Source organism: Filobasidium floriforme (genome assembly GCF_021052385.1).
Source record: "Filobasidium floriforme strain CBS 6241 chromosome Unknown HD553scaffold_1, whole genome shotgun sequence".
Lineage (NCBI taxonomy): Eukaryota > Fungi > Basidiomycota > Tremellomycetes > Filobasidiales > Filobasidiaceae > Filobasidium > Filobasidium floriforme.
Genome location: NW_025763622.1, coordinates 1149294 through 1171529, shown reverse-complemented (window position 1 = coordinate 1171529; position 22236 = coordinate 1149294). Strand labels below are relative to the sequence as shown.

Here is a 22236-nt window from a genome sequence, read left to right as displayed (position 1 = left end):
TGCTGGAATCCTGATCAAGGTCGGAAGTCGATTTATCGCAATGACATCGTACAGGGACAGGGATAACATGAGGAGAAGGTATACAATTATTGCCATGCGATCGGTACCGCCCTTCTACCACTTTGAACCCGCCAACTCTCGCTCGAGCGCAGAAGCGGGGTCCTCCTCCCTGTCCGGGGCGTCATTCTGCTGGCCTTGAGCAGACGTGTCAAATCCAGGTCCAACTCCCGCTTCAACCCCACCTGTGACAGCGGCAGCAGGGGCAGGAGGCATACTGAAGAGCAAGAACGGGAATATCAGTTCCGATCCACATCTTGCGGCAGAGTCTGGGTCATTTACGAGTCTTTCCGAGGAGGCTGAGGCTTGGCCTGCTCCTGCTTTTGCTGGTAGTGGACGGCAGCTTCCTGACGGACCTGATTCCTGAAAGCGGCGACCTCCTGGATGATCATCTTCTTCATGCCTTCCGTCGATTCTTCAGCTTCAAAGGCGAAATCGAACGTCTACAACAGGATGCATACACCGGGATTAGATATATACTAGCTCCAGCGAGACAAGTTTCACTTACCTCGGCGCAGACCGGCTCATCCTGAGGATCGTGCCATACACTCAGGCTGCCCATGTGAAGTAGAGCTTGAATAGGATGAATCTTTGAAAAGCCACCGACGCCAGGACGACTCACTAAGGGTGCTCTAAAGCCTCTTCGCAGCTGATCCGCTTGGAAGGATCGAAGGCCAACAGCTTCCCTAGCAGGTCCAGCGCTAGCGGGTTTGCCTGGGGGAACAACTGCTTGAAAGGGATTCTCGGCTTAATAGGCAGCGACCGAATGTAGCTGGTATCCAGTCGAGTCGATCAGCATGTTGTACACGATCGATCAAGGAGAGGCGATACTCACTCTTGTGCTCGAGGGCTTCCTACCCGCCTGAGGGTGTCTTCCGTCGGCGTTCCCAACAAGTTGAGGATTTGGTTCAGCTGATCGACATAGTCTCGACCTTTGAAGATAGGACGTCCTCCCAAGAGCTCGGCCAAGATGCATCCTACGGACCACATGTCGATGCTCGCGGTATAGTTGGCGAAACTCAACATGATCTCGGGAGCTCGGTACCACCTCGTGGCGACGTATTCGGTCATCAATCCCGCTTGACCCGTCTCGGCGCTTCCTCCTGCCTGGAAACCTCTTGCGAGACCGAAATCACAGATCTGCAGGTGCAGCGCTCGTATTAGGTCACGACTTCTTCTCAGGAATCACAAGGCTCAACTTGCCTTCAGCTCGCAGTCAGCGTTGACAAGCAGGTTACCGGGCTTCAAGTCCCGGTGCAAGACGTTGGAAGAATGGATGTACTGTGAGGATTCAAACAGGAGTGATCAATACCTTCAAGGTAATTGCGAAAGCGACCTGACTGACCTTGAGACCACAAAGAGTCTGATACAGGAAGGACTGGAAATGGGCGTCTGAGAGAGGCTGGCCGGAACGGATCTGAGGGAAACAGGCAGACGCACCAGACAAAGGTCAATCAGCGACTGCAGCCGCAACGAAGCGCACAAGAATCTCTCACAATAGCGTGTAAGTCTGCCTCCATGAGCTCTTCATAAAGGTAGACCTCATTGAAGGTCCAAGTGCCTGGAGGATCGGGAACGATATCCATATCATATAGACAAGTGATCTGCACAAGCGATGCCGCGTGTTAGCTTGCTTTTCCGGGCGGTGGGTTTGCAAAACCGGTCGACTGACGTTCTTGTGACCACGGAAATGCCGCAACAACTTGATCTCCCTCAAACACCTCTTTGCCAAGATCTTCTTGCTGAAGATGTTCGTGATCTTTATCGGAAAGGAGGAAGCGATCAGTAAAGAAGTCGTTAGAAGCATGGGAAACAGCTTTAAGCGCACCTTTTTGACGGCACACATCTCGCCCGTCGCTTCATGTCGAGCTGAAATCACGCATCCATAAGCCCCTTGACCCAGCTCTTTAACGAATGAGTATGGTTGAGCAATGGTGCTGCAATGTTGGCATACTGTTGTCAGTTTTTTTATTCCTGCAAAACGCTAGAACACTCGCTTTGCACGTACTAGACATTGTTCAGAGCCTGAAAGGAGTGTCGAGGAGCGTTGTCCATGTTATATAGTCGCTTTCGCAGTCAATGGGGGTTCGTAATGGAGGTGTCAAGATGTCGTTAACGGACACAAGCTAGCGATAGGTCTTTCTGCCTTAGTTCTGAAGCGGCGTAAGGATATATACCGGCCGGGGTGTTGCGAGTGACGGTGGTCAGGACCGTTGATACCAGTCGATGGCTTGCGAATGGTCCGTGCTGTGCAATTGCTGTGTCGCTTAAGCGTGCTCGCTGTAGCCGAGGTGTGTGTGACTCTTGTCGCTGTCAAATTCTTCCAGATGACACTTTATACGATTTTGGTGTAGATAGGATCGACCCCTTTGTCCCTATCCTTTGTATTCCGCAGCTGTCAACGGGAAGTCTACACAAAGGCAGGAGCGGAGAACGGACTACCTTTCGGGGGCGTTGCTCGGTTCTGGTGGTAACTCGGGAGTCCCTTTCAGCTATCGTCGGCCCGCTTTGAATGTCCTTTCTTGAGCTCAAGTGATGTGATGCTCAATGCGTATCCTAGCTTTTTTTGCAGCTCATTTGGAAGGTCAACCAGGCAGAACAGGTCGTGATCGAGCTAGCATGTGAATGACATGGGTCCCCTCCAACACAACTCATATCGGACCGATCTGCCTCCGTGAACGCTTCCCAACGAAGGTTACGTCACGAGCTGAGACGCCGAGGTCACGTGATCTGCGTTGTATTTGCTTCCGGGACGCTTTCGATTCCAAAGTTCAGCGTTTCTCGGGGTGATTCCACATGATTTGCGTTGCTGCATCTATAGCAGATATCGCAGATACAGCAGCTGGTCAGCCTGTCCTGATTGAGCTCGCTGCTGCTTTTCCTAGACGACATAGACACAGTATCCACGAAAATGTCGGGGTCTTCCAAGTCCTTCGTACTGTCCTCTCTGATCGCCCAGCGCAAGCAAAAGAAACCGCTGAAATCGAGCTTGAAGACACCCGGTGCCTCGGGAAGCAAAGCCAAGGCTTCTAGATCTAAACCGCAAGCTAAACCAAGCAAGGTTCGAGCGGAGGAGCTTGACTGGAAGAAACTCTCTACCGATAGCTACGAGGGTGGAACTTTCGACGGAGATGAGGGCGGCATGCTGCTCTTGGAAGAGGTGGATGGCGTAGACGTTCAGTGGGAGGAGGACGAGGCAGGAAGGAAAAAGGCCGTCTTGATGGTATGTCCCTGGCAGGATGTATCGTGAAAGTATACCATAATCGCTAACAGCGCTCGTCCTTAGTCGAACAAGGCAGCTCCTTTAAGTAAGCGTCAAGCTCAAAAGAGGAAGCGAGCTGAAGAGGACATCATACGGGAGGGACCCTCCGAGAGCGAAAGTGGCGATGATTTGGAAGATGACGACGAGCAAGTCACGATAGATGCCACCGGTCCAGCTTTCCAATCTGCATTTCCGCCTTCGGATGACGAGGATGTGGAGGCGGGTATGACAGATTCCGATGTCGAGGTAAAGCAAGAAGAAGACGAAGGCGACTCGATCGAGCCAGACGTCAAGGCAGAGCTCGAGGCCACCTCGACGAAGAAAGCCAAGGCGTCGACCGCAGATGCAGTCGTACAGCCACCTTCCCTTCAGGATCGCATCAAGGACATCAAGTTCGACCCTGATCTCCTGCCAGGATGGAAGGATCAGCCTTTACACCCCTTGCTTAAAAAGTCGCTCTTCGCGCTCGGATTCTCGCGGCCAAGCGACATCCAGGCAAAAGCTGTGCCAATCGGTCTGCAGGAGGGACGAGATGTAGTCGGTGTTGCCGAGACCGTGAGTCACTCCGCGAATAGTTTTGCAGCGCTCGCCAGCTAAGATGAATGCGGACTGTAGGGTTCTGGTAAAACGCTAGCATACTCATTGCCCATCCTGAACACACTGCTAGAATCATTGTCTCGACCAGAGTCGATCGCTGAGTCAAGCGCAAAGTCGGGCAAGCGAGAGCTCTCTGCCCTGATTTTATGTCCCACACGAGAATTGGCTTTGCAAGTGGGCAAGGTCATCGGTGGCGTGGTCGAGGCTGGTATGAACGCCATCGACGAGGTCAAGGAGGAAACCGACGATGAAGCAGAAGCTTTGGCCAAGGAAGAAGAGGCAGAAGCGAGGTGGAAGAAGAAAGGGAAGGGCAAGAAAGGTGCCAACAAGAAAGCGGAACAGCCGGTAAAGAAGGTGGTCAAGCCTGCTCCGGCGGGTCCCAGACCGCCTCCCATCGTTTCGGTGGCAACGGTCGTAGGAGGCTTGTCTTCGGTCAAACAGAAGCGACTAGTGGCAAGGGGCTGCGATATCCTTGTCGCTACGCCTGGTCGTCTTTGGGATCTTTGCGAAGAGGTGAATGATACCCTTGTGTCTACAGACCGCGATCATGCAGCATAGAATATTGACAGACCCTCAACTTCCAGGACGATTCGTTCGCCAGCCAAATCAAGAGGATCAAATTCCTCGTCATCGATGAGGCTGATCGAATGATCGAGACCGGTCACTTTGCTGAGCTGGAAAACATTGTCGGCCTGACTGTCAGGACGAAGGAGATGTGCGTGTGAACAATCGTCGTGTACGCAGAATCGAACTCATCTTTGAGTTCTTTCTCTCAACAGGCAGACGACGAATGCGTCGGAGGACGATCCTACTTTCGCTCGTACCAATACGAAGGCAGACACTACCGCAGTGCGGGCAGACATCAAGACATTTGTGTTCTCGGCCACTCTGTCCAAAGACCTGCAAGGGAATCTGAAGAGAGGTAGCTGGCGAAAAAGCAAAAAAGCGGGCAACTCCGGCAACACCCTGGATGACCTGATCACGAAGCTGGACTTCAGAGATCCTAAACCCGAGGTCATTGATATCTCTCCTGAAGGCCGCTTGGTTGCTACCTTGAGAGAAAGTATGGTAGAGTGCATGACCCTCGAAAAGGTGAGTTTCTTCCTTGGTTCAGTTCTGGAGATGCGCTCTAGCTGAGCCCATCTTGCTTACATACAGGACCTCTACCTGTACTATTTCCTCCTTCGATACCCTGGGCGATCGCTCGTCTTTGTTGGCAGTATCGACGGGATCCGGCGGCTGATCCCGCTCTTTGAGATGCTCAAGATGCCCGTCTACCCTCTGCATTCGCAGCTGCAGCAGAAACAGCGTCTAAAGAACTTGGACCGGTGAGCAGGCTCGTCGGAAGGTCGTGATCTGCAGTGAATCTGACCATTCTCCCACGAAAGCTTTGCTTCGTCACCGAACGGGATCCTGATAGCAACGGACGTTGCCGCAAGAGGTCTCGATATCCCCTCCGTTGATCACGTCATTCATTTCCAGTTGCCGCGAACGGCCGATGCTTATATTCATCGAAGTGGTCGAACTGCACGAGCGAAGCAGGACGGTTTCAGTCTGCAAATGGTCAGCCCAGAGGAGCGAGGAGTACAGAAAGCCTTGATGAAGAGTCTTGGCAGGAGTGAGTACCGCGCTCTATAATCAACGTCAGTTCAGATGGGTGACTGATCGAATCCGTCTGTGCAAAGCTCCCGAACTGCCGGAACTCGCCATTGAACCTGGGTTCTTGCCCAAGCTGAAGGAAAGGATTCGGATCGCTCGAGAGATTGAGAAAGCTCAACATCAGATCAAGAAGGAGAATCACGACAAGAGCTGGTTGAAAGAGGTCGCCGAGGCTATGGACGTAGATATCGACGCAGATATGCTGTAAGCCTGGGTTTTTGCGGTGGTGATAAGGTGCAGTAGTGATTGACCTCGTGGTCCCCACCAACGTAGCTCTGATCTCGAGGAGAACGAGGCAGACTCGAGGTCTTCGGCCAAGAACAAGAGGCCCTCCGACACCAAGCTCTTCAACCTGAAGGGCGAGCTGAACGAGCTATTACGTCAACCCCTGATGGCAAGAGGTGTTTCGGCAAAGTATCCCACCTCAGGCAGCAGGACAGTCATTGACGATCTGTTGCGAGACGATAGTGAGCCGGATTGAAGCCATCCAAGTTTGTTTCTGACAAGCTGACCGTGCGTTTCCTCCTGCAGACCACCCTGTCATGCTGGGGGCTTCGACAGCGAAGGCGTTCGAGGACGTCGATTCAAGACCAGCGAAGAAAGCGCGAAAGTTCATAAACAAGCGGGCACGTACTTGATACCGTTCATACAAGGACTTGACGATCCGTCCATACTGCATGATAAATTACGCAAAGACTTCTAAGCCCTAGCGTTCTAGATACATCGTTTCAGGAGGGGATTAGTGGAGTTGGGCGCCGTCTGAGAGGGTTACATTTCGTGCGCGTCGCCCTCCGGATCGACCCGCTAAACTCGTCGTCCTCGCCGTTCGATATGGTCAATCTCGAGCATGTACTAACCTATCTGGCTTTCGAGATGTCATTAGCACATACACATTGAGATTATAGAGTCAACTAGACACCCAAGTGACATATACCCTGTGGTGAGATGGATTCGGAACAACTGAAAGCGGCCGTCGCCGTTATCAATGCCGCAGTCACTGCAAGCAAAGATGAGGTAAATCGTAACGTTCGAAATGAGCAAGGCCACAACTGGAATATGCGCTGTGAATTGTGCAGGATATAATCGCCAAGCTGAAAGAGGTCAATGAGGGCCCTTCTCCCTCGGAAGGCGTACTCAGAGTACGTCAATTTCTGCTCTGCCGCCGGTCGCGATTCAGCTGCAAGGTAGACTGACTGTCTGAACAGGAAACGAAAGCTGGGGCAACCATCAACAGGTTGAAGAAGAACAAGTCGAAAGAGATTCAGAACCTGGCCAACGAGATTATCGCAAAATGGAAAGCTGCCGTAGATCAAGAGAAGAAGAAGAAGCGACCGGCAGAGGATGCGGCTGAGCCAACGCCAGAGAAAAAGGTCAAGACTGAGGGCGTCAAGACCGAGCGAAAGGAAGGAGCTTCATCTAAGGTCAAGGCCGAGTCAGCGGGTGAGTCAGAACCTCGTAAATTGTTTGAAGCTTGAACTCAGGCTGAGCTGGTATCATAGCTGGCTCCGCTCGTCCATCGCCGGCACCGGAGCGACCCGCAAAGCGAGAGCGAAAGTATTCTACCATCGACGAACATGGCGCCAAAGACAGGAGTGCGGAAAAGGACGCTCCTAAAGGTTTGGAACCTCTGGGTATCGAGAATATGCCGGATAGGGAGCGTCCCATTCGAGAGAAGGGTGTCACGATGTGTTATGACGCCTTGGCGTTTGACAATCTGTCTGGTAAGTTCCGAAACGTCAGCCCGCTCTCCTCTCCTCTTTGTAAACCCCATATTGATATGCTTGGCGTATCCAGAATCCACCTTGATCGTATCTCGGGCCATCGCCATCGAATATTCCATCTATGAAAAAGTCGATCGAACAACGGGCAATGACTATCGATCTCGTGCGTCTCGAATGACCTACGGATTACCAGCGCGATGCTAAGAAGTCGATCAACAGGATTACGAGAGATGTACCTGCACCTCCGCGAAGCAAATGCCGCGTTGCGTGATGCGATCGTCAGAGGAGAAACGATACAGGCAAAGGACGTGATCAACCTTTCCCGAGATGTGAGGATTTTAGGCTCTCGAGCGGAGCCTAATTCGAATTAATAGCATCTCGTTCTGTGCGGCAGGAACTTGCTAACGAAACAATCAAGGCTGAGACTGCTGCGATTGAAAAGGCCAACTTGTTCGCCGCTCAGGGTGCAGGAGAGACTGAGGTGCGTAGTTCTCGTGACCTAGCAAGATTCATACCATAGAGCGCTGAAGCCCACGTCATCTTGTGATGCAGGCCGAGACGTTTGCCTTCAAGTGCGGCAAGTGTGGTCAAAACCGAACAAGATACTACCAGATGCAGACTAGAAGTGCCGATGAGCCTATGACCGTGAGCATATTGCAAGCATGCAAGAAAGTGCCTCGGCTGACGCCCTACACTCTCGCAGACATTCGTAACGTACGTCTTGCGAGCAATCATGTCGAACGCGCTCAACCTACTGACGCAATGCCTATGCTTTCTTCAGATGCATCAATTGCAGCAACAAGTCAGTTTCAGTTTTGTTAGTCTTTCACTGAAATAGTTCAACTGATATCCCGCACTTCCTAGGTGGAAATTCTCGTAGATCCAAGACGCTCGGCAAAGAATCCCAGTTGTATCGTAAGCAGCATCGCTGCATGTTATTTTTGCCACTATTTACAATACGTGCGCGAGACATCTATGCGGTACCCTGCTTGGCCCGCTTGATAAAGTCTGCGATCTTTTGCGCATCCTTGCCCTGCCCATCTGATCGTTCCGTCCCACTGCTCACGTCGACACACCAAGGCTTGACGGCCTGAACAGCTTCTGCGACCGACTCGGGTGTCAATCCGCCCGCCAGCACGATCGGTAGCCGGAACGCCCCGCCGGTCCCGACTTCGCCCTTGGTCACCGTCTCTGCAGCGACCGACCAGTCGAATTTGACACCCTCGCCACCTCCCGCAGAACCCGACTTGCCAGCCGCATCGAGCAGGATCAAGGCGTTGCAGCCGGGTCGATCCACTTGACCACCACGGATGACGTTCTCATCCGTCACCCGGAAAGCCTTGATGACGGGTACCGGGATCTGTCGTGCCCACTCTTGCGGTTCGTCTCCGTGCAGCTGGACGACATCCAGCGGTGTCGACTGGACCGCCGACAGGATATACGACAGAGGTTGATTCTGGAACACTCCGACGAGCAGAGGTTTTCGAGAATTGCCCAACATCTGTGCTCGGCTGGTAAACCAAGGCAAGGGCGCGAGAGGGTCATCGACCGCAGCCTGGGCATCAAAGTCTTCCTCGTCTTCGGGGTAACGGATTGAACGGAGGTGGGCCGAGATCTTTTTGGCGACGGGTAAGGCGATCTTTCTCCGTGTAGGCGCAAAGATGATCCCGATAAAATCGGCCCCAGCATCCGCAGCGACCTTGGCGTCCTCAAAGGTCTGCACTCCGCAGATCTTGACGAGTGGTGCGGTAGGCACAATCGGCTTCGGGGTGGGCACGGCCAAGAGATCGTGGATGAACTTCTTGGGGTCTTCGGCTCGCATAAGGGATTCTCCGATGAGGACGGCCTTGACCCCCTCGCTGATATATCGTTCGACATCGCTCCTCCCGGTGATCCCGCTCAGAGCACAGAGGATGACATCCTCCCTTCCGCGTTCACGAAGCACGTCCGCTAACCTACTCGTCGTCTGCATGTCAACCTTGAAGTCGTGCAGGTTCCGGTTGTTGACACCCACGACCTTGGCGCCAAGGTCGAGCGCGATGTTGAGCTCTTCGGCGTTGTTGACCTCGACCAGAGGTTCCATCCCGAGAGAGACTGAATAGTCATACAGGTCACGCAGCTCGGTGACGCTGAGCATGGCCACGATGAGCAAGATCGTATCCGCCCCGTGCATCCTGGCCTCGTCGACCTGGTACTTGTCGACGATGAAGTCCTTGCGCAAGAGGGCCGGCCGGTTGGGTAACGAGTCCAGGGCTTGTCTCACGCTCAACAAGTCTGAGAGGGCTCCCTTGAACCAGGTAGGCTCGGTGAGGACCGAGATGACCGACGCTCCAGCTAGGGCGTACTTGATGGCCTGCGAGGGGGCATTGGCGTCGATGGCAATGTCTCCTTTACTGGGCGACGCTCGCTTGATCTCGGCCATCACGGCCGGGTGAGCAGGCAGCGTCTGGCTGATCCGGGCCACGAGGGGGACGACGGGAGGAGCTGCGTGCAGTGCTATCGAGGTCTTGAGGATCGAGGCCGAGGTGGAAGGTCTAGCAGCGGCCGATTCGACATCTTGTAGACGTTGCTGGTGGATCCTGTTGAGAATGGTCGGTACGGCCGCAGGGTCCGACTTGGCCTTGGACCCGTTCGAGCTAGTCGCTCCTTGCACCTCTGCCTGGACGAGTCCCTCGGTGACGGGCAAGGTCTCGACCTTGTCCTCGTGCACGGCTTCGACACCACACCAAGCGTTCTTCCCACCCCACTTGCCGCCCTCCAACTTCAAAAAGTTGCCCATCAACTCTCGCCCGCCCTCGCTCATCACCGATTCCGGATGATACTGCACGGCCTCGATGGTAAACTCCTTGTGCCTGACGCCCATGACGACACCGGACTCGCTCGTCGTCGAGGTGATGGTTAAGCAAGAAGGAATGGTCTTGATGTTGGCGGCGAGAGAGTGATAACGGGTCGAAGGGATGTTTTGGGGGATGCCGTGGAAGCACCCTTTGGCGTCGTGCTTGACGAGAGAGGTCTTGCCGTGAAGGATCTCTCCGGCGTGTGCGATCTACAAGAGTGCAAAGATGCAGGCCGTGTCAGAAAGGGAGTCTGGGTACGATTGTAAGAGCGCAAAGGGCCCCTTGACCACTCACATCTCCTCCGAGCAGATCGACAATGCACTCGAGACCCATACACACACCGAGCACGGGTACCTTGCCCATCGCCCAGGTGATGATATCTCTACAGATCCCCGAGTCGGTCCGTGGGTGTCCAGGTCCGGGAGAGATGACAATTGATCGTAACCGTCTGGCCTTGTACATCTCCTATAGAGACAGGTTGGAGCGGATCATGAGCCAACTTTCTATGAGACGGTCCCGACTCGCCACAACGGTCTTGCGGGCTCACCTCGACCTCGGGAATCGTAATCTCGTCGTTCCTCTTGACCAACATCTCGGCCCCAAGCTGACAAAAGTATTGGTAGAGGTTGAAGGTGAACGAGTCGTAATTGTCGATCATCAGGCATAGCGTCGGTTCCTGTTCGGATTCGACGTCGGTCTGGGGGATGACCTTTTCCGAGGTGGGGACGGTGTGATTTTGAGGGATGTCTTCGGGTGGGACCGACATGATTGCGGGTCTGTTTTGTTGTGATCTCGTGTGTACTGATCCGTGTTTGAGTTGATGTGTCGACTTGATGAATACATGACAGTTGTACAGTTGATCGGGGGCTATGAAAGTGACGATTGACTCGAATAAAGTTGGAGACGACGACCCCACATTAAGACTGGTCGATCATAACGCATAACACGCGCATAAACGGCATGATCATCCTTCGAAACGCATAAATGAATCCCCCCTAGAGCGCGGTCATGTCCGACAGGCCTGACAGGCTCAAGCATTTCCTGACTTCAGATCTAGTTACCACAACCGAAATTCAGGACTCCAATCGACTCGCCCAGAGTCGAACCCAATCCTGTCAACAGATCAGACGGTAGACCTACGAGACAATGTCAGCTTCGCCTTTCCTCCAGGCCGTTCGAAGGGCCGACAACCTCCAAGTCCCGACGACCGACCTAGTCTCGAATGTACTGCAATCGCCCTCTGACCAGACCGGCCCCACCTCGCTCCGACCGTGGTCCATTCCTCTTCACCTCGCACGAGCCGACATGCAAGCCGGCCTGACCCCGATCGGGTGGCTAAGACCCGCCGTGAGGGCCTTTCTCGAATACCACTGGCCCGAAGGAGACTTGGGAGAGCCGATGATCGAGTTTGGGATTTGCCGGGAGCTGGCGAAAGAGGGGACGGTGGGGAACTGTCATCAGGACGGACCTGAATTCGCTTTCGTCTCCCAGCGGTTGTTGGATCAGGGGTATGAAGGATTGACGAGGGAGATGAACCGGTTGGCGAGGTACATGAAGGACAAGGGGATGTATAGCGAGTGTCTCGACGGTCAGTCCGGAAACCACTGCTTGTTCACATGCACAGCGAAAAGACGTCTTCGACTCAGACATTATATATATACTGCTGCAATACAGGCTGGAGAGACGAACATTACGAGATCTTTGCCAGCCCAAAATCCAGCTACTTTGCGTCTGGCGGATCCGGCGTATCTTCTTCAGGAGCCACGTACGCGCTGATAATTTCCTTCAAAAACTACTGTTCTTCCTCTCCAAACAAGCTCACGTATTTGGCTCGTATCGTGACTTCCTTCTTTGCCCATAGGAATCGTGCGTTCGACTTTGAACGAGCTGCATGTGCAGTATTCGGACTAGCGACGTTCGGAGTGCACATGACCGGTGCGTACATACGAAACCCCAACTTCCCTGTCGTTAAGCGAGACGAAAGGAGCTGATACATTTGGGTTTTGTTCGTGAGGAATATAGCTTACGAGGGTGAGGGTGAAGAGATGAAGATATGGGTACCGAAGAGGAGCGCTACCAAGGCTACGTGAGTATATCTCGATCTGGGCAAGGTTCGCTCAAGCCTGAGCTGAAGGCGTATTTGAGTCAACGTAGATGGCCTAGCAAGCTCGACAACGTGAGTGTGACACGGTACCACCCTAGTTTACGCCTCGTAAAAAGACTGAAGATTGTCGATACGTTCGATAGTCCGTGGCAGGTGGAATCCCTGCTGGGATGGTCCCCTTCGAATCGATGATCAAGGAGTGCGAAGAGGAAGCCTCTTTACCAGAGAGTCTGACTAGGAAGCTTGTCAGGTAAGTGGCACATCAGAGATCGCTCGATGTCGTCTTAGGCTTAGCCCGTCTCCGCCTCGCCTCAAAAATAGACCTGCAGGCTTCGTGTCGTACTTTCACGTGACGGAAGAGGGCTGGTTTCAACCAGGTGAGCCAACGTTAGGGGTTCTACACCTGGATCATATGCTGATCAATGCGTTCACCGTTCGCACAGAATACGAGTGAGGAAAACAGGTTCAGGAGAAGCAACCTCGAAGCGGAAGCCTTAACGAATTTCCTTTTCCTGCCTTTACAGATATGTGTACGATCTGAAGATGCCTGCACGAGAGTCTCCGGAATACCAGTCGCTCAAACCATTTGACGACGAGGTCGACTCTTTCCAGGTATGTACAGATTCGAACGCACCCAGATACTAGTCCCTCACGCCGGATACTGTGCCCTTTGCAGCTCCTGCCTGTCCGTGAGGTGATAGACACCTTGCAGAACGATCCGACAGCTTTCAAACCAAACTGCGGTCTGATCATCGTTGACTTTCTCATTCGGCACGGCATGATCACGGTCGAGAACGAGCCCGACTTTTTCGAGATCGGTTGGAGCTGCCACAAAGATTTGGGCAAGATTGTGCCGTTTCCCGTACGGCGACGTTGAAGGGATATGCTACATTCTCGTAAAGGGGTCGGTATGGGATTGTCCGTGTTGTCCTCGCTATTGCACATGTCTTCGTATTTGGGACCACTGTACCTTTGGGATTTCACATCGCACGAGATCACCTAACCCTAAGCAAAGGCTCGGGAGCAGGCTGAAGGACAGGCTTGGGATCAAGCGAAGCGGCGAGCCTGCTCAAACCTCTTCATCTTCTTGACAACTGTTCGTTACAACAGCTCATTTGATGTCTCCTCTTGAGCCCTCTGTTCATCGAGTCCCTGTGAATGTGTGAGCCTGTCTTATGGAGGATTTGTTGGCGAGTAAAAGTGATGCGTAGATCGTTGAAGAATCATGGCAACCCTGGAGTTTCCTCCATGCATGCGAGCCACGAGTTTCGTAGCACGAACGAGGATTGAATTGGGTCCGCTATGAAGTCGAAAACCTCGTGAATGGCGGACTCGCCTCACAATATCCAAGCATGTTGATCTGCGTAGCGGGCTGAAAGGGGAAGCATAGTCTACGATCAAACATCGGCCTGGCCTGACGGTTACTTTCCATACGCTCTGACTATCATGAATAGTGCCCTGATCCTCGACATAGCTCCTTGTGTCCTGCCTACAAAGCCGGCGCCTCATAAGTGAGGCGAGAAGCTATACATCCATTCGGATCTGTCTCTCACTCACTTCAAGTTTTTCCAGGCGATATGCGCCCTCCACCGCAAACTGCATGGTCAACCTTGAATCTCCGGCGATGCAGACCTGGCATCGGCCCTCCGACCCGCAGTCGTTGTGACTTCACTCTTCTCACACCTCGCACAGCAAAATTTGCAACCTTTTTTTCCATTTTCCTGTAGCGCTGTGTGACTGGGAAGAGGAGCAGCGGAACCCCATGAATCCGGAAGCGCCAAAGACCCTTACCAACCTTCGCTCAGGCGGCGAAGCGTCAACTACGGCCAAGTTCACCCCGGGACCCAGGAAGTAGGTCGAGCTCGCAATCGAGCATGAACAGACTTAAAAGACATATCGAGGGCGTAAGAAAGTTGAAGCACAGCTGGAACGGGAGGAAAGAAAGTGGGAATTGACGAGGAGGACTACCAAGAGTTTGTGGCGTGATGCTCTGTTGCCGTGATTGCAGTTCAAGGTGCAAGCCAAGAGTTCGGGACAAGCAAAGAGCGAAGTTAAATCTTGAACGATATTCGCCGCATTCAGAGGCTTCGAAATCTTTATCAGAGCCATAATCGTATAACATCGCTTCATCACGTTCCGCGACGGGGTCTCGATACGCTAAGCACAGAACGTAAGACTCGGTACAAGCATCAAGGCGAGTGGATCCTACGCAAACTTTCGGATGGATGGCGCGCCTCACAGGCATGGCCCTCAGGATGCGATAGTGATGGCTTGTTGGCGCTGTGTGAGCTACGCGTTTGCCGTCCCCGGATCTGATCGAGCTTACACTGATTGTTCAGGCCGTCTAGTCGACCGTGATGATCAAATAGATCGTCTCCTAAATACTGGGCTTTGGCCCTCATGTCGTCAACCCTGGTGACCAAAGCTTGCAGGGCATTCCAAAAACCGGTTTGTCAAAGGGAGAGGTGGTCCAGAGCCGTTGCAGCAGGATCGTATGTCTTCCATTTCAATCGGCCTGAACACCTCGGGCGTGATCTTCTGAACGACTCATCAGGCAGGAGGGAGTCTGAAGAAGTGCGTTGTACGAGATACGCCTCAGGGGATGGTTGAGCGCTGGCCGCTCGATCATTGATCATTGATATTCTCATTCTGTCTTGCATTCCACCACGTCATAAGAGTTAGATTCCAACCTGAAGCTGGAGTGAGATCGACAAAAACAATGCCAGCAAGAATGACAGCGATAACGGACAGGTTTCAACCTGATTTGTCGTTGAGTCTCCAATGTCGGACAGCGTTCAACTTGATTTGTCGATAAGTCTCAGCACTCATACCGAATTATGGTGATGATCTCAGAAATGCACTCACGATGACAAGGTCATTTGCTGTCGCGCTCCTCCTCATCTCGATGCCCCCACCCCAAACTGTCTTTGTATCCTCTTCTTGAGGAGAGACCCTCCTCGTTTGCATCACCGTATTGAGCATCCCCATATCGAGTATTCTCATCGGGTGTCCAAAGATGAAGACCTGACGCTTGCGGTGTCTTAGTTCCCTAGTTGTTGATACATCAGGCCGCATGCTGAGGCGGTCTCTGTCATCGCGACTGGCGTTTTACACTACCATTCTGAAACGCATGACGACGCCAAACGGGAGATTACCAATTACCCCAGAGTCCCCTCCGCCATGTAAAGTTTGGTGCCTCCGAAGCACTTGTGATCGGTTTGCATCCGCACCCAATCGACAAAATGACGTCGGTTCTCGCTCTCGATCCGGCGAGGATGATGAATATAAGGAGAGAGAGAGAGAGACGATCGATCACTTCGCACAACCGTAACACTTCAACATCGACACTATTATCTTTCAACTCGATAGTTGATTGCCTGTCTGTTGATACGACGACAACCACGATGAGACAATCGACGTCGATCGCCGCGATCGCCCTGCTCGGGTCGACATGGGCTGCCCCGACCTTTGACGGTCAGACCGTCTTTGGCGTCAAAGGCGGTGCGGGGGACCAAGAACCGCCTTCGCATCCTATCCCTCAGAAACCTGACACTGGCATGTTCAACCCGTTGCACCGTGAGACTCAAACAGGCGTAATCTGCGGCTCATTATTCTCGCTGATCAAGATGTACCTTTGGGATGATGAGCAGACCTGTCGGCCTTGTCTCCTTACTATGTGCCATCGAAAGAGAGTGAGTGATCCCGATCAAGCTGAAAACAAATTCACGAACTCACATCGTTCCCCCACCGATAGTCACCCCGTTGCCCAACCCGACCTGCAACGTGACGACCACCTCCATCCTCATCCGTCACTCGGCCATCATGTCGAACGATGACGATCGCGAAGAGTTCATGCAACCGTTCATCGACAAGGTGGCCGAATGGGAGACCGACGTCTTCCCCCAGCCTCCGGCCGAGTGGAACATGACGGACGAGATCAAGAGGTGGAAGCGAGAGGGCACGTTTGATGGGGATGTCGGAGAGAGGAAATGGTGGTTCCTGTCCCAGTGGAAGACTCCGATCGAGGAGGAGATTGACGAAAAGCTCAGCGACCGAGGCAAGGAGGACGCTTTCGTGAGTCATTTACGCGGGCTCTGGTCGAGCTAATCATATTTGTGGTTACTGATCACCCGTGCGTTGCTGTCACTGCTGTTCGTCTCGCAGGCCTTTGGACAAGCCGTCCGATCGTCCTACTCTCACTTGTTCCCGGCGCCTCACACTGGCAAGCCCCACAAGGGAAAGAAGCCCATCGAGTTGATCGACATGCTCGAAACCTCCGAATTCGACGAGCTTTTCGAGCCCAAGCACCACCACGGTCACCACAAGAAGGACAAGCATCACCGAAAGCACAAGCACCACCACGATGATGATGGCCACAAGAAGAAGCGACCCTCCAAGGATCCCAAGCACAAGAAGCCCTCCCCGCCTTACAAGATCTGGACGGCCTCGAGCGAGCGGGATATCGAGACCGCCACCTCGTGGATCAAAGGCGCTTTCCCTCGCAACCAAACCGGTAAAGAGGGCGAAGGTGACGGTTACCACGTCCAGCTCGTCAAGGTCCCCAACAAGCTCGGCAAAGGTTGGAAACGATCCTTGACCCCGCACAAGGCTTGCGAGGCGTTTGACAAGAAGCCCTCGTTGGAAAAGGCTGCCGAGTGGTTGCACGTCTTTGCGCCCAGGATCAAGGACCGATTGCAGGGTGTCGTACCCAAGGTCGTCGAGAGGATCAGCGACGAGGACGTGTTGAGCATGTTCATGCTCTGCGCTTACGAGTCGATCGACCAGGGTTGGTCTGGTTGGTGTGGTGTGTTTACTGAAGAGGAATTCAGGGACGCCGAGTATTACTTTGACGTGAGTCTCGAGACGCCCGCCATCGGCATCATCGTGTAGGCTGACCTAGATACACCCGCCTTCCAGGTTCGATTCCACTACATGATGGGATACGGTAACGAGCTATCTTCCATCCTCGGTGCTCCCTGGATCAAGACTGCGCGACACTTGATGGCCGGCGAGGTCGAAGACGACCGAAAGGGGCACTCTGCCGATCACATGTCGAGCGCCATGAAGAAGAAGAAGAACAAGAAGGGCAAGAAGGAGAAGAAGCCTGGTGATGGTCTGCCCGAGCCTACTCAGCCTCCTAACGGAACCCACTCGCAATTGTAAGTCGACGCTGCGAAACTCCGGTGGACGATACACGTAAACTGAACTCGTCCTCGCTCCACATATCTTTTAGGCTGCACGCCTTCTTTACTCACCGGGAGTCTCCCGCTTTCTCGTCTACCGTCCTTAACCTGTACAACTCTACCGACGAGGCTCTCGGACCCTCGGCGTTCTTGCCTCCCCCTACGGATCACCGCCCCGAACCCCGCCAATGGCGGACCAGCGAGATGGTCTCGTACCTTAGCCACATCGCTCTCGAGCGATTCTCCTGTGCCCCCGGCTCCGAGGGTGTTCCTATCTCGATGCGTACCGGAGACGACGAGGACGAGGAGCCCTCGTTCGTCCGTGCCATGGTCAACGGACAACAGGCCAACATGCACGGATGCGAGTCGGGTCCCGCTCAGAGCTGTGCTTGGGAGGAGTGGAAGGAGTGGATCGACGACAGGCTGGAGCAGTACTCTGACTGGGAAGGCAACTGTGACAAGGAAAAGGACGATGAGTAGAGCGTGGACCGAACTTGTCGAGGGAGTTGGAAGTCGAGCAGGTTTTCGATAGTCTCTTAGTGTACCCGTATACCCAGACCAAAGGGTCGTTAAAAAAGATGAGCAGTGCCATTTGATCGTGTTAAGCAAAACAAAGCCCTGTCAAGCGTCGCAAGGATAACCGTGATTGTCTTCGCCGACCTAATGGGACGGGACGGTATGCATGGTGCGTTGCATCTTGGTGCCACGAGTGGGCTTGCTGACATAATAAGCTACAATCTGGTAAAGACTACAGGGGGGTACGGGTCAAGCGCACTGCGCGCGACGCCGAGACCATTCATTGCAATGCGGAATACATCGAGGGGCAACAGGTGAATCAGAACTTCCAGTCGGGGTCCGACTCGATCTCGGCGATAGCCCAAGGGAACTTCTGGATAAGAGTCTGTGAGAGATGATTCCTGTTAGCGATGAGCCCGATCAGCCGGCGATTGCGATGCAGCTTACCTTGGAGAATAGCTTCTCGAGCGGTACCTCATACTTCTTGGCCCAAGCGACAGTCAAACGGGGGTCCTGTGAATGACAGAATCGTCAGTTTCGAGAGGCAAGTGAGCGAGAGAGGATGTCACGTACGATATAGTTGATCCTAAAGGCAAGAGGTAAGCGGACTGTCAGCGCTGACTCGGTAAGCACCGAACGTTCGCCTTCGACTCACTTCGAAGTACTCAGAGCGACAGTCTTGTTGCTCTCTCGGTCTTCGATCGACACCTTTGACGTCTCGATACGATCATCAAGCTTCTTGATGTTGGCGAGGATCTTGTCGGCATCGGCCCCTCGAGCTGGCGCTTCTACCTTCTTTGCCTTTCTTTCCTTGATCATCTCGGCATTTTCCTCCTTGATCTTGTCAATTCGCTCGTTCAGGACACTTTCCTTTTGAGGCTTCTGTCCTTCTTCCTGTAATTTGGCGTTTTCCTTTTCGAACTTCTTCTTGGCCTTGTCGATGTTGGTCTCGAGCAGGCTCGTTTCGTGACGCTGGAAAAAGTCGTCCTCGAGATCTGATTCGAGATCGACCAGCTCAGGGTGCTTCTTTTTCATCTTGGGATCCACGTTGAAGAGCGTGTACCGCAGCCGCATTCGTTGATATTTGATGGCGAGAAGCTAGCGAGTCGATCGGCAGCGATGAGCCAGGCGTACGCGGAACCGTCTGCTTCCCCAGGGCTCACCTTGTCACCCAACTTGGCCATAGAATCGCCATGGGTCCTGCTAACTGTCTTTTGATGGTTACACAGAATGGCAACCTCCTTGTTCGCCTTGTTGTAAGCAGCAATTTTTTCAGCGACGGTCCCCTTGGCGGGCGTCAACTGATTGAGCTGGTCCTGGAAGGTGTACGAGGCGTTGTAGGTACGGAAGACCTTGGCCGTCAAGCCCTCCATGTAGCTGCCCAAGTGTTTGTTCAGCCCGGACGTCTACAAGCCAAGGCAGATATCTCGTGAATAAGGTCACAGCTACCGTGTCCATGCCTCGACACGCTAACTCACGGTCAAGCGGTCGAACAAGTCATCCTCGGGCGTCTTGGGGTCGGCCTTGAAGATCTTGATATTCTTGAAGACCTGCGGGTCGACCTCGACTTCCTGCTCGTACATAATACTATCTTTACCCAAGAATCGCAGCTCGATGGTGCAGGGCGGAATCAAGGTGACGTGTTCTAGTCGCAGGGAACAACAACCGACGGTATCGGCTTCCTCCTCTCCCTTCTCGTTTCCCGCTCGGAGCGCCAGACGGTCGATCAGGTACATGGCCGTCGCTCGTTGTCGGTCGGCCATGATCTTGCTCTTCAACTCGGCCGTATAGTCTTTTCGGATGACATCGACGTATTGCTAGATTATATGATGGTAAACACCAGCGGTTCAATTAAAGGAACAGCAGTATCGCGATGCGATGTAGACGCCGACTGACCTGGAGCTTCTTGGCCTTTTCAAACTTTTGCCTATCGCTCTGACCCTTCCATGTACTTCCCGCCGACAGGAAGACGTATTTCGAATTCCCATTGACGTTTTCCTTCCAGTGCGCCAACCAGGTCACGGTATTGTCGTGGACGACCTCTTTCCACGATCCCGGGATGTTGGGTACGGGCACAGGAGCCGACTCGGCGATGTTGATAACGATATCCTCGGGGTTCAATCGATACTTAAATGTTCCTTTTTTCGGGTGCTCTCCTCGACCCCTGAACAGACCGGGGGGTTCGACCCGGAAATTCCCGACCTTTTCCTTGCGTCCGTCGATAGTTGCAATCAAGTAAGGCTTCTCTATCTCCTCCCGCTCGGCTTTCGCCTGTTTCTTCTCTGCCGCGGTCATTTGCTTCTTCTTTTCCTTTTGCAGCTCAAAGTACTCGAACATTGGCCTGAAATCGCACTTGTTGAAATCCTTGACCTTGATCCCCTCAGCGGGCGGGTGATCTTTGAGGAGTTTCAACCAGTCGCGGAAAAAGTTGGCTTGGAAGGTCTTGTCGGCGGCATGTTCCGTTTCGAGCAAGGCGGCAAAGAAACCAGCCACTTCTTCCGGCTCTGGATCGAGCGTCAATGGTGTGCCTGATCGCAGCGAAGGGAAACCGAAACCCTATCAGACACACGACGGTCACTTTCACCACGACCCGGGCTAGAAGCTCACCGTCATACTTCATCTTGATGTTACTTGGTAACCTCACATAGGCAGGCGGGAACATGACCCCGTTGTGCTCCAATGTCGTCCACTTGACAGACCCGTCGTTGTTCTCGGCTTCCCACCATTTGAACTACTCCCGGAAGAGACGCCTCAGCCACTAGCGTTCCCGAGTCAAAGGTCAGTCCTGGCTCGCTCGTCGCACTCACCAACTCGTCCTCGTCACCCTCTTCCTCCTTCTTAGCCCGTCCCTTGCCCTTTGCCTTGACATCCGGTTTCACATCCTCCTCGTCCTCATCTTTCGCCTTCTTTCCCCGTTTCGCCGTCGTTGTGGCCTTGCCGTTCTTTCCAACCTTCGGCTTCACGTCCTCTTCCTCACCCTCGCTCTCGCTCTTGGCTCCCTTCTTCCCAGCCTTCTTTACAACGGCGGCCTTGGATTTTGAGCCCGAAGCCGCGGGTTGTTTCTTCTTCGGGACGACTTTTGCTAGAGGTTTCTCGTCTTCCGACGAGGACGACGCTGCCGATTTCTCCTCCTCCTCGCTCAGATCCGACGATCCCGGCGCTGGCGCTGCCGATTTCCCCTTCTTCTCCTTGCCATTCGCCTTGGCATCTCCGTTCTTCGTTTGCTTCGATGCTGGCTTTTTCGACGACTCGCCGTTCGCTCGACCCTGACCGGCGACCGTCTTGCTCAACGGCCTCTCGTCCTCGCTCGAGCTGGCCCCTCCTGCCATCGCACCAGGAGGAGGCCTGCGACGACTGTTTGATGACGGCGGCTTGGCCTTGGAACTACTGGGTTTCGATGTCGAAGCCGGTTTCGACGATTTCGAGGTAGGTTTCCCTTTCTTGCTGAGCGGCACCTCATCGTCGTCCGAGGAAGACACCCCTTCCTGATCGATAGCAGGTGGGATCCCATGCGGATGAGGGTCTTGCGCCTTGCCACGTGCGGATGAGGGTTTGTCGATATGAACATGGCCTGACGCGTCGGGGTTGATAGGTCGAGGAGCTTGGGCGATTGGGCTCGATGACTATGGCAGCATGGGGGATGATAGTTTGGATTGAGTAATGCGTTCAGGCTAAACTTTCCTGATCAGCAACGATGAGGAAGCTCACCTTCTCTTCAGCGTCCTTCATGTGCACATCTCGGCTCCCGTTTGCATTCCCGTTCTTTCCAGCAGCGCCGTCGTCATCCTCATCCTCGTCACTGCTGACGACCAAGTTTCTTCGTTTGCTACTCTGAACCGGGGCGGATGTACTGGGTTTGGGACGTTTAGCCTGCGAGGTCCGTATAGGTATAGGTTACGACACAAGAAAGAGGAGGGTATGGACGCGTCAAAGGGAAATAGTCCAAAGGTCGAATCAGCTCTCCAAAACGCTCCATGATTCCAGCTCGTCTCGTTCCTCGACGGCCCGTCGATGCTACTCACAGCACCCTCCTTCCCAGTCGGACTAGCCGGACGTTTCCTGCCATTCGCATTCCCTCCCGAATTGCTGCTGCTCTCCACGGGCTGGTGGGGAACGTGAGCCTGATCGGCCGGGGCCGAGGTGAGGGAAGGAGCCTCGACTGCCATGGGCTCGGAGGACATGGTTGTGGGGTGTAGCTTTGCTCGTTGCAAGTGACGTGACAAGGGTCGTTGTGCCTTGGGATGAGGGACCGTATAAGCGGTGCTCGCGGAGTCGCTATTATATAAGTATGAGTCTTTGT

At 53.6% G+C, this 22236-nt stretch overlaps 7 protein-coding genes across 7 annotated transcripts; 4 read left to right on the top strand and 3 right to left on the bottom strand.

Annotated features, from left to right (window-relative positions):
- Positions 1-14: 14 nt before the first annotated feature.
- On the bottom strand, positions 15-2097 carry HD553DRAFT_354168 (kinase-like domain-containing protein; the record flags this gene model as incomplete). Its single annotated transcript, XM_046183790.1, has 11 exons — positions 15-274; positions 340-500; positions 566-611; positions 680-829; positions 893-1211; positions 1257-1338; positions 1403-1474; positions 1554-1661; positions 1730-1816; positions 1886-1994; positions 2066-2097. Coding segments are annotated over 11 exons (1326 nt in total), but the record flags the coding sequence as incomplete, so codon positions are not given.
- A 790-nt stretch (positions 2098-2887) lies between these two features.
- Positions 2888-6444, top strand: HD553DRAFT_279232 (P-loop containing nucleoside triphosphate hydrolase protein). The gene is made up of 10 exons (XM_046178082.1): positions 2888-3280; positions 3344-3874; positions 3935-4429; positions 4501-4631; positions 4696-5008; positions 5075-5244; positions 5305-5534; positions 5602-5779; positions 5849-6042; positions 6107-6444. The coding sequence occupies exons 1-10, from the start codon at positions 2969-2971 to the stop codon at positions 6211-6213; spliced, it is 2661 nt and encodes an 886-aa protein (XP_046040258.1). The 5' UTR covers positions 2888-2968; the 3' UTR covers positions 6214-6444.
- Positions 6445-8279, top strand: HD553DRAFT_302900 (transcription factor S-II-domain-containing protein). Its single transcript, XM_046178807.1, has 11 exons — positions 6445-6589; positions 6652-6714; positions 6781-7015; positions 7075-7296; positions 7370-7459; positions 7516-7625; positions 7691-7777; positions 7849-7941; positions 8000-8010; positions 8078-8098; positions 8161-8279. Exons 1-11 carry the CDS (start codon positions 6521-6523, stop codon positions 8174-8176), a joined length of 1017 nt encoding a protein of 338 aa, XP_046040257.1. The 5' UTR covers positions 6445-6520; the 3' UTR covers positions 8177-8279.
- Positions 8270-10979, bottom strand: HD553DRAFT_347097 (N-anthranilate isomerase; the record flags this gene model as incomplete). The annotated part of the gene is made up of 3 exons (XM_046183272.1): positions 10681-10979; positions 10428-10598; positions 8270-10342 (listed from the first exon to the last, which is right to left on the bottom strand). Exons 1-3 carry the CDS (start codon positions 10897-10899, stop codon positions 8270-8272), a joined length of 2463 nt encoding a protein of 820 aa, XP_046040256.1. The 5' UTR covers positions 10900-10979.
- Positions 10980-11054: 75 nt separating this feature from the next.
- On the top strand, positions 11055-13369 carry HD553DRAFT_302893 (NUDIX hydrolase domain-like protein). The gene is made up of 10 exons (XM_046178806.1): positions 11055-11721; positions 11808-11898; positions 11995-12068; positions 12156-12219; positions 12288-12309; positions 12381-12487; positions 12559-12614; positions 12681-12687; positions 12762-12849; positions 12914-13369. Exons 1-10 carry the CDS (start codon positions 11280-11282, stop codon positions 13112-13114), a joined length of 1152 nt encoding a protein of 383 aa, XP_046040255.1. The 5' UTR covers positions 11055-11279; the 3' UTR covers positions 13115-13369.
- Positions 13370-15546: 2177 nt separating this feature from the next.
- On the top strand, positions 15547-18028 carry HD553DRAFT_290913 (histidine phosphatase superfamily). Its single transcript, XM_046178358.1, has 6 exons — positions 15547-15813; positions 15888-15929; positions 15992-16311; positions 16402-17088; positions 17155-17396; positions 17471-18028. Exons 1-6 carry the CDS (start codon positions 15642-15644, stop codon positions 17898-17900), a joined length of 1893 nt encoding a protein of 630 aa, XP_046040254.1. The 5' UTR covers positions 15547-15641; the 3' UTR covers positions 17901-18028.
- Positions 18029-18255: 227 nt separating this feature from the next.
- On the bottom strand, positions 18256-21265 carry HD553DRAFT_266429 (uncharacterized protein; the record flags this gene model as incomplete). Its single annotated transcript, XM_046177483.1, has 9 exons — positions 18256-18321; positions 18384-18449; positions 18510-18522; positions 18592-19034; positions 19100-19342; positions 19415-19753; positions 19833-20464; positions 20544-20667; positions 20744-21265. The coding sequence occupies 9 exons, from the start codon at positions 21263-21265 to the stop codon at positions 18256-18258; spliced, it is 2448 nt and encodes an 815-aa protein (XP_046040253.1).
- Between the last annotated feature and the right edge of the window lie 971 nt (positions 21266-22236).

What these genes read in the sequence shown, in the direction of transcription:
- HD553DRAFT_302893 (XM_046178806.1), top strand. Translation starts at nt 11,280, where the DNA reads ATGTCAGCTTCGCCTTTCCTCCAGGCCGTTCGAAGGGCCGACAACCTC. An exon ending in GTTCGGAGTGCACATGACCG is followed by an intron (nt 12,069 to 12,155) that starts GTGCGTACATAC and finishes TGAGGAATATAG; the next exon opens with CTTACGAGGGTGAGGGTGAA. An exon ending in AGGAGCGCTACCAAGGCTAC is followed by an intron (nt 12,220 to 12,287) that starts GTGAGTATATCT and finishes GAGTCAACGTAG; the next exon opens with ATGGCCTAGCAAGCTCGACA.
- HD553DRAFT_279232 (XM_046178082.1), top strand. Translation starts at nt 2,969, where the DNA reads ATGTCGGGGTCTTCCAAGTCCTTCGTACTGTCCTCTCTGATCGCCCAG. An exon ending in GGAAAAAGGCCGTCTTGATG is followed by an intron (nt 3,281 to 3,343) that starts GTATGTCCCTGG and finishes GCTCGTCCTTAG; the next exon opens with TCGAACAAGGCAGCTCCTTT. An exon ending in GATGAAGAGTCTTGGCAGGA is followed by an intron (nt 5,535 to 5,601) that starts GTGAGTACCGCG and finishes GTCTGTGCAAAG; the next exon opens with CTCCCGAACTGCCGGAACTC.
- HD553DRAFT_302900 (XM_046178807.1), top strand. Translation starts at nt 6,521, where the DNA reads ATGGATTCGGAACAACTGAAAGCGGCCGTCGCCGTTATCAATGCCGCA. An exon ending in TCACTGCAAGCAAAGATGAG is followed by an intron (nt 6,590 to 6,651) that starts GTAAATCGTAAC and finishes TGAATTGTGCAG; the next exon opens with GATATAATCGCCAAGCTGAA. An exon ending in TGATCAACCTTTCCCGAGAT is followed by an intron (nt 7,626 to 7,690) that starts GTGAGGATTTTA and finishes TCTGTGCGGCAG; the next exon opens with GAACTTGCTAACGAAACAAT.
- HD553DRAFT_290913 (XM_046178358.1), top strand. Translation starts at nt 15,642, where the DNA reads ATGAGACAATCGACGTCGATCGCCGCGATCGCCCTGCTCGGGTCGACA. An exon ending in CTATGTGCCATCGAAAGAGA is followed by an intron (nt 15,930 to 15,991) that starts GTGAGTGATCCC and finishes CCCCACCGATAG; the next exon opens with TCACCCCGTTGCCCAACCCG. An exon ending in GAGGCAAGGAGGACGCTTTC is followed by an intron (nt 16,312 to 16,401) that starts GTGAGTCATTTA and finishes TTCGTCTCGCAG; the next exon opens with GCCTTTGGACAAGCCGTCCG.